Consider the following 9145-nt stretch of genomic DNA (forward strand, 5'->3'; position numbering starts at 1 on the left):
GGTGCCTGAGGAAATTCTCGTTCTGGGTTCCACTTGGTCTAGAATCGGCACTGGTGACCCCTCTGTCTAGAATCGGCCCTGGTGGCCCCTCTGTCCATTGCTAAATGTCCTGCTCCTGAGTGTCTCAAGTAAGTTACTACGGCCCAGTTTTATCAAGCCTTGGAGAGTGATAAATTGTAATAAAGTACCAACCAATCAGCTCTTAACTGTCGTTAGCCAAACACCGTCTGTAACATGACAGTCATGAGCTGTTTGGTTGGCACTTTATCACCATCCTATTTATCACTCTCCAAGGCTTGATAAATCTGGGCTATGGATGTTACCTGTACTGAATTAGTTATTGATGAGTGGGTGTTTTATATATGCTGTGGCTGTCCCCATTATAATGATACTGAGGGTAAGTTCTGGGGCCCCAGAAATACAGGGAGTACACCTTCTTAGCTAGCCTGTGATTACCACAATAATGGTTATAATGTGACATAAATGTAAGTGACATTGCTGAGAGTCACCGCTAGAGGGTGCTGCAGTGTAAACAGCTATTTAGTGAGATTGTCTCTACAGAACAGAGCACCTGGCAATGCATCATGGGAGTTGTAGTCCAAGTTTATGTGTGGAACGCACAAGCAGGAAGTCGGGTGGAACGCACGAGCAGGAAATTAATTATTTTTTTTGCAACTTCCTTTGAGTTTGAGACAGTAGTAGCAGAATACTGAGAGGATCTTGATGGTGAAGCAGATGAAAGACCAGGTAATGACATTTATTGCATATTGTTATTAAATGCATGTACCTTGTTGTTTCTTGTACACAGTGCAGGTGGAGCAGACTTTTGTGTCCTAGGGAAGTGTCTTTTATTTTATAGTCTTTATTTAATGCTCTGTCTCACTGTAGCAGATCAGGAACACAGAGATTCTGCACAACAAAGGCAGCCAGCACCCGACTCTCCCTTGTTCTCATGGACAGTTCCAAGTTCTACACATTTGTTCCTATGAATATCCCTATTTTTGCAATACTTACCACTGCACAATTGCATTTTTCTACCCAGGACGGTACGGCTGATTCTTCTCGCAGCTCCATAGGCTGCAAGCAGATTCTGCCTCATGAATGGGTCCTGGCAGCGGCAACGCTTATTTTAATCCACCATCATGGATTATAACCCCAGTATGAGAATACTTGCTGCTAGCACCTGGACCTGCCTACATCTGGGCGGCGTGTGAGCTGCAGGCGACTGGCTGGGTCAACTTGGCCATTTTTTGTGGATCAAGAGATCAGACTGGGTATACTGGGTTCCATAGTGATCTTCCATTGGAGAGATTAGAATAATAATAATAATTTTATGTATATAGCGCTCTTTCTCCAACAGGACACAAGGCGCTTTACAGACATCAAAAACAATGCACATAATACAGAGGATCTATGTAACACAGCAATAGATAAGCCTCACAAACATAAAAGAAAACCTTGAGCCCACAGAAAGCATAATGCATGATGAGTGTAGGCATTTTGGGTAATAACTTTTCACGGGTTGTGTATTTCACCCTCACAAGGTACCAGGTGCGGCAGCCATCTTGGGCGCACTGCGTAGGATTACCCAGGGTGGAATAGTCTACCCTTAGAAGAGATGACACAAAATGGGGGTGATTTCAGAGTCCTAAAGTTCAGAGTAGGGTCCAACAAAACCATCAGGTCCATGTATTTCTCATCCCATCCACAAGCGAACCAGATAAGGCAGCCATGTTGGGCTCACTACGAAGGTTACACTGTGGGAGATGAGCCATACAAGGGTCAAATGCATGTATGGGAAAACTGACACGTGTGTAGGAGTATGCTATACCCTGCGTGGAAAGATCCAAAGGAAGCACACCTTGCCCACGGATGAACCATCCGAGGCAGCCATCTGGGGGCACTGCATAGTTTGCTGCTGGCAGGGTGTGCAATCAGTGGAGGTATACATTACAGGAATAGCACACAGTGGGGTGGAAGTACGCTGTAAGAAGAAAGAGAAGAGGAAAACACATTTCCAGGAACCAACAGACAGAGGAAAACTGTAATAACATTATTTTGAGAAAATGATAAATGTCCTGGTCTCATGGGAGAAGTGCGGGTGGGTGTGAGAATGGGGTGTGGATCATCAAATCGACAGTATCTAGGTCGGCAATGTTTAGATCGACCACTATAGGTCAACAGTCACTAGGTCGACATGGATGGAAGGTCGACAGGGTTTCTAGGTCGACATGTGGTTGGTCAACAGGTCAAAAGGGCGACATGTTTTTTTAATTTTTTTATTGGTGTCGTTTTCTTCGTAAAGTGACCGGGAACCCCAATTAGTGCACCGTGTCCCCAAGGTGCCTCGCTCCGCTACCGCTTCGCTCGGCACAAATTACCGTTCCAATCGTAGTCCACGTGGATCGTTAAGTATGAAAAAGTTCAAAAAAAGAAAAAAATTGGAAAAACTCATGTCAACCTTTTGACCTGTCGACCTAGCACACGTCGACCTAGAAACCCTGTCGACCTTCCATCCATGTCGACCTAGTGACTGTCGACCTATAGTGGTCGACCTAAACATTGTCGACCTAGACAGTGTCGACCTTCAGAGCGGATCCCGTGAGAATGTGGGGAGCACACCAATGTCCAATGGAAATGACCCTGCTGGGCCTGGGCCTGATGCTTACCCCCTCAGTTCCCTGCTCAGCTTGAGGGTTAGGCTTGGGGGCAGCCATGATGTTCTCAGACGGAGGGGTAGTAGGCATTGGTCCTGGTGGCAGAGGCGAGGAGAGACCATATAATGATCATGAGTTGCAGTGTTTGTGGAACTAGTTAAATTAGAGATTCTAGTGTAGTCCAAAGTCCAGATCCAGTTCAAACTCTGGTTCTAATTTCATCCTTAAAATACATCCTTAACAAATGCATACTTCACAAATGTGTGCAGGCCAAGTCCTGACTGGAGGCCTTGAGGATATTAGCTCTCATCTGCAGGTGATAGGTTTCAGCAGAGACGGTGATGCCATTAATCAACAGCTCTTGCAAAAGCTAAGCCACTCAACCACATCCATAGAACACTTACAGGCGCACCACCCTGTGCTCTTTATATAGAGCCAAAAACCATTGCACGCATTAAATTAAAATAATCCCTGGAAACACTGGACCAATCAAAGTGGGTGATGGGAGCAGGATGGCCAATCAGGAAGAGAGGGTGGACACTAAGCCTACCAATCAGGGATAGATTCGACTGGGCCAATGACCTGCGTCTTTGAGCTTAGCTCAGTTCTCACCCGGTCAGGCAGACCTCTGCTCTTGTGAACAGTAAATCTTTTGATGTGTCCAAAATTGGGATTCAAATTCAATTTACAGTATTCCGTGATCCCAAATGACGGCCCAAGTTTGGTTTGGTCTACTGCTTGCATTCCACTATACAGGAAGAATGCCCACTGGGCACTCAGGCAGTAGAATGTGTTGTTTGAGATAACACCATCTACCTACTTGGTGCAGTGTGGATCGGAAGGGGTTCAGTATGTCCGTCTGTGACAAGTGTGGGGGAGTGTGTCTGTCTCTGTTCAGTGTGGATGGTAATTGTCTCTTATACCCCTTTCACATCGCAATGCCGTGTCACCCCTGGGAAGTGGAGACGGGTCCTACTCGTGTGCAACCCGACATTGCACCTTTACACACTGGCTTCCAGACCTTGCAACATGCCGGGTCGGGTTGCCATCGGGGGCGGGTGTGTATGGGCCGCTGTAAGAAGACCCGCAAACCGTTCACACTGCACTTGACCCGAGAAAAACCCTTGTTTATTCCCAGGGTGAATTACCGGGTCAGGCGACCTGGGAATTCATTAGTGACCCCTTTTACACCGCACAGCGACCCGCGATGACCCGACAATATACCAATACCAGGTTATTTGTGCGGTGTGAAAGGGGTATAACTGTGTGCCTGGGAATGTCTCTGTGTCGCGTGCAGGTGGAACTTTGGCAATGAAACGCGTTAGGGAACAGTCAAGAACCTACCATTGATTTAGGTGACTTTTTCAGAAGGAATTATAACAGGATTATAACTTAATACTCTTGGCTAAAGAACTTTCTCTGATCTTCTTTTGATGTACTAAAGGAACTTTCCTTTTAATGGTGTCTAGATGTCACGGGAAGGAGTTCTTTGTAGTTATACGTAAACGTGTTATAAAGTTTTTAATTTGATCATGAAATTGTGATTAAAGGATGAGAGCCTCAGATGCATTTTTGAATATTGCTGTTTTAGTTACCGGCCCTGTTAGTGATTTTGGATTTATTTGTCTCTTAGCGCGCCTCTCTGGGGGGGCGATACAATTCTTGGAAATGGACGCGAGTTGGCTTTGTTCGGTCAGTTTTATTGGCAACTTGAGGCCACCCGCATTGCAGAAAAGAAGCAATGTTGCTGTGCAGTAATTCTGATGACGCACATCACCGAGCATTGAATCGCCCTCTCTGTGTCAGGTGTGAAGGGGAAGTGTGTCTATCAGTTGTGTAACTAAGTTTTTTTTGGGTTTTTTTTTTGCAACATTTAGTCCAAAGATGTTGTACGAAGGTGAAACCCATCTCCACGGAATAGAATCCAGTATACATCATCCAACTCATTCACTGGGCGATAAAGACAGAGGTAACCTGGCTGAGAGGATATTATGTATCGCCCTCGAGATCATCCACCAGCTGATTGGACAGGTGAGGATTTCTGGACATGTCACTGTGACAGATCACACTTATCTCTATTACTAACACGGGGTCCTGACTGGGGAGGTTAGGGAGTCTGGGAGTGTCACAGTGACATCACTCTTATCTCTATTACTAACACAGGGACCTGACTGGGGAGGTGAGGGAGTCTGGGAGCGTCACAGTGACGTCACTCTTATTTCTATTATTAACACAGGGTCTTGACTGGGGAGGTGAGGGAGTCTGGGAGTGTCACAGTGACATCACTCTTATCTCTTACTAAAACAGGGACCTGACTGGGGAGGTGAGGGAGCCTGGGAGCGTCACATTGACATCACTGTTATCTCTAGTACTAACACGGGGTCCTGACTGGGGAGGTGAGGGAGTCTGGGAGTGTCACAGTGACGTCAATCTTCTCTCTGTTACTAACACGGGGTCCTGACTGAGGAGGTGAGGGAGTCTGGGAGTGTCACAGTAACATCATTTTTATCTATATTACTAAATCAAGGACCTGACTTGGGAGGTGAAGGAGTCTGGGAATGTCACACAAATCTCTTCTTTGAAATTTTAAAGAATCTAGAAATTTACTATGACATCAGTTAGTCTATTCATTGAATACCTTATGGGATCTAAGAAGTAACTTTGGGTGTGTATTTGTATTACACAGGATTATACAGTAGTGAAAAAGACACCTAACAGCCATTCCATCACGGTGCCTCCATCTCATTCACTGATACATGAGAGGCATAATGACCAGAAGATCCTGGATCTCACCAACAAGATCATTCAGCTGCTGACTGGAGAGGTGACTGCTGGGAATGGGACATTATACAGTAACACCAGGGGATGTGTCTGGGTGATGACTGGAGAGGTGACTGCTGGGAATGGGACATTATACAGTAACACCAGGGGATGTGTCTGGGTGATCGACTGGAGAGGTGACTGCTGGGAATGGGACATTATACAGTAACATCAGGGGATGTGTCTGAGTGATGACTGGAGAGGTGACTGCTGGGAATGGGGCATTTATACAGTAACACCAGGGGATGTGTCTGGGTGATGACTGGAGAGGTGACTGCTGGGAATGGGACATTATACAGACATTATACAGTAACACCAGGGGATGTGTCTGGGTGGTGACTGGAGAGGTGACTACTGGGAATGGGACATTATACAGTAACACCAGGGGGTGTGTCTGGGTGGTGACTGGAGAGGTGACTGCTGGGAATGGGGCATTATACAGTAACACCAGGGGATGTGTCTGGGTGATGACTGTATCATTGTGTGTGTCAGGTTCCTATAAGGTGTGAGGATGTCACCGTCTATTTCTCCATGGAGGAGTGGGAGTATATAGAGGAACACAGGGGTCTGTACAAGGACGTGATGATGGAGAATCACCGGCCCCTCACATCACTGGGTAAGAGGAGACTGTCATGTAGTGTAATGGAGAGAGCAGCTATGGGGCCACCTAGATACACATCTCCTGATAATCACATATATACAATGTACTCAGTCACTGTGTGTCTCCTACAGATGGGGCCAGTAACAGGAATTCGTCAGAGAGATGTCCCCGTCCTCTTTATTCACATGATAGTCAAGATGAAAATCTTAGTGTCCCATATGATTATCAGGTATGTGGAATTTAGCTTTGCGATACCAAAGACACACTTTTTTCAAAGTTGACTTTGAGCATGTGCTAATAAATTGTAATTGTATTAAAATTAAGGGTGCGAACTTGAAAATTATAATGGTTGATCTACCAGATATTGAGGGAGAAGAGACATATGTGAGGGATGATCAGCAGTTTAAGGGTGAGGAAATCCCTACAGATATCAGCACAGGTGAGTAATAATCGCTAAGTACATAACAGAGTCTCATATCTCCTACATCAGGAGCCATCAGCCCCTATTAGACTCCTGCTCTCCCCCTCACATCATGTCACTGTGTGTTACCAGCCCAGATATCTGACCAGTCTCCTCCCCACACTCTCTCTGGTGTATCTCATACATCAGGAGCCATCAGCCCCTATTATACTCCTGCTTTCCTCCTCACATCATGTCACTGTGTGTTACCAGCCCAGAGATCTGACCAGTCTCCTCCCCACACTCTCTCTGGTGTATCTCATACATCAGGAGCCATCAGCCCCTATTATACTCCTGCTTTCCTCCTCACATCATGTCACTGTGTGTTACCAGCCCAGAGATCTGACCAGTCTCCTACCCACACTCTCTCCGGTGTATCTCATACATCAGGAGCCATCAGCCCCTATTATACTCCTGCTTTCCCCCTCACATCATGTCACTGTGTGTTACCAGCCCAGAGATCTGACCAGTCTCCTCCCCACACTCTCTGGTGTATCTCATACATCAGGAGCCATCAGCCCCTATTATACTCCTGCTTTCCTCCTCACATCATGTCACGGTGTGTTACCAGCCCAGAGATCTGACCAGTCTCCTCCCCACACTCTCTGGTGTATCTCATACAGTAGGAGCCATCAGCCCCTATTATACTCCTGCTTTCTTCCTCACATCATGTCACTGTGTGTTACCAGCACAGAGATCTGACCAGTCTCCTCCCTACACTCTCTGGTGTATCTCATACATCAGAAGCCATCAGCCCCTATTATACTCCTGCTCTCCCCCTCACATCATGTCACTGTGTGTTACCAGTCCAGAGATCTGACCAGTCTCCTCCCCACACTCTCTGGTGTATCTCATACATCAGGAGCCATCAGCCCCTATTATACTACTGCTCTCCCTCTCACATCATGTCACTGTGTGTTACCAGCCCAGAGATCTGACCAGTCTCCTCCCTACACTCTCTGGTGTATCTCATACATCAGAAGCCATCAGCCCCTATTATGCTCCTGCTCTCCCCCTTGCATCATGCAAGCTTTGGATTTAGCATTTGGTGCAAACTGGTAACTGTTGGCAGTTTGCAGGGCCATGAAGTCTTATTGCTGCACAATGAAAGCCTGTTGAGGGCGCCATTGTGGTCAGTGACAACTATTTTTAGTAACTTTAGCGAATCCTACTGATGTGGGAAAATCAGCTCATCCCCTCACAGATAATATGGAATATTTTTGGTTACTGCAATAAAACGTTCATTGTACTAAAAAATAAAGTTGTCCAGTATAGACCATGTTTCAATATATTTATTTTATCTCCAGCAGATGGACCCAGGAGCACGAAGAGCTCGGAGGGACATCTCGGTTTGTCTACAGACTGTAAGATAGAAGATAACGATATCGCACAATATTCTCCGGAAAAAAATATGTTTATTCCAAACATACACCCAGTACTTAGCTGTGCAGCTGTTTCATCTGATCCATATACTAATTACGATGACTGTTTGTATCATGATGACAGTCTTATTTTGCAGCAGAAAGCGGACACGGATGATAAGCGGTTTCCTAATTCTGCATGCAGGGAAAGTATTACACAGACGTCAGGTATTTCTGTACAACAGAGTAGTCTCACTGGGGAGAATCCGTTTCCATGTCCTGAGTGTGGGAAATGTTTTACCCTGAGGTCATATCTTGTCAAACATCAGAGGATCCATGCGGCGTTGAAGCCGTATTCCTGTTCCGATTGCGGGAAATGTTTTACAAAGAAATCCCACCATCTTCAGCATCAGAGGATGCACACAGGGGAGAAACCATTTTCGTGTTCCGACTGTGGGAAATATTTTGCCCACAAGTCGAACTTTGATAAGCATCAGAAAATTCACAGCGGTGAGAAGCCGTTCTCCTGTTCCGAATGTGGGAAACGGTTTACACAGAAGACGAACCACCTTCAGCATCAGAGGATTCACACTGGGGAGAAGCCATTTTCCTGCTCTTATTGCGGAAAATGTTTTACACAGAAATCAGGCTTTCATAAACACCTGAAAATCCACACGGGGGAGAAGCCGTATACATGTTCTGAGTGCGAGAAATGTTTTACCCACAAGTCACATCTTATTCAGCACCAGACCATTCACACAGGGGAGAAGCCGTTCTCCTGCTCTCTTTGTGGGAAGTATTTTGCACACAAATCAAGCTATTACAAACATCAGAGAGTTCACACCGGCGCAAAGCCGTTTTCCTGTTCAGACTGCGGGAAATGTTTTACGCAGAAATCTAGTCTTGTCCGACATCAGAGAGTCCAGGCACATTTACAGAGGTGACAAGTTGTAGTTGTATATGTGATTATAAGTGTAAAGTGTTTTATTAAAGAAAGAGAAAACAAATAACGCGTTTCGCCTCCTCTGAAACTGTGGATCTCAGTTATCTTTTGTTGTTGCAGTTTTACCTGTTGTTACTAATGTGTGTGTTTTATTGTCAAATATTGCTCTGTAAATTATATTTCATGTATAACCCACTGGATTTCTTATGTTATTACTTGCCCAGGTTTATGTATTCTGTGTCTTACTGCATTGAAGAAAAGTACTTGACATACAGATGTGTTACGAGTTCACCTGCCAACAAT

The 9145-nt window shown here is 45.5% G+C and overlaps 1 protein-coding gene across 2 annotated transcripts; it reads left to right on the plus strand.

Annotated features, from left to right (window-relative positions):
• Positions 1 to 689: 689 nt before the first annotated feature.
• On the plus strand, positions 690 to 8909 carry LOC134983966 (zinc finger protein 391-like). 2 transcript variants are annotated; one of them, XM_063949609.1, is made up of 7 exons: positions 690 to 747; positions 4535 to 4688; positions 5344 to 5481; positions 5970 to 6093; positions 6210 to 6307; positions 6403 to 6517; positions 7846 to 8909. In XM_063949609.1, the coding sequence occupies exons 2-7, from the start codon at positions 4542 to 4544 to the stop codon at positions 8841 to 8843; spliced, it is 1620 nt and encodes a 539-aa protein (XP_063805679.1). In that variant the 5' UTR covers positions 690 to 747; positions 4535 to 4541; the 3' UTR covers positions 8844 to 8909. The 2 variants fall into 2 exon arrangements, with proteins under 2 accessions (XP_063805679.1, XP_063805680.1); XM_063949610.1 differs by having other exon boundaries at positions 7849 to 8909.
• The last annotated feature ends 236 nt before the right edge of the window (positions 8910 to 9145 follow it).

Source organism: Pseudophryne corroboree, assembly GCF_028390025.1.
Source record: "Pseudophryne corroboree isolate aPseCor3 chromosome 3 unlocalized genomic scaffold, aPseCor3.hap2 SUPER_3_unloc_3, whole genome shotgun sequence".
Taxonomy (NCBI): Eukaryota; Metazoa; Chordata; class Amphibia; order Anura; family Myobatrachidae; genus Pseudophryne; species Pseudophryne corroboree.

What these genes read in the sequence shown, in the direction of transcription:
- LOC134983966 (XM_063949609.1), top strand. Translation starts at nt 4,542, where the DNA reads ATGTTGTACGAAGGTGAAACCCATCTCCACGGAATAGAATCCAGTATA. An exon ending in TCCACCAGCTGATTGGACAG is followed by an intron (nt 4,689 to 5,343) that starts GTGAGGATTTCT and finishes TGTATTACACAG; the next exon opens with GATTATACAGTAGTGAAAAA. An exon ending in CCCTACAGATATCAGCACAG is followed by an intron (nt 6,518 to 7,845) that starts GTGAGTAATAAT and finishes TTTTATCTCCAG; the next exon opens with CAGATGGACCCAGGAGCACG.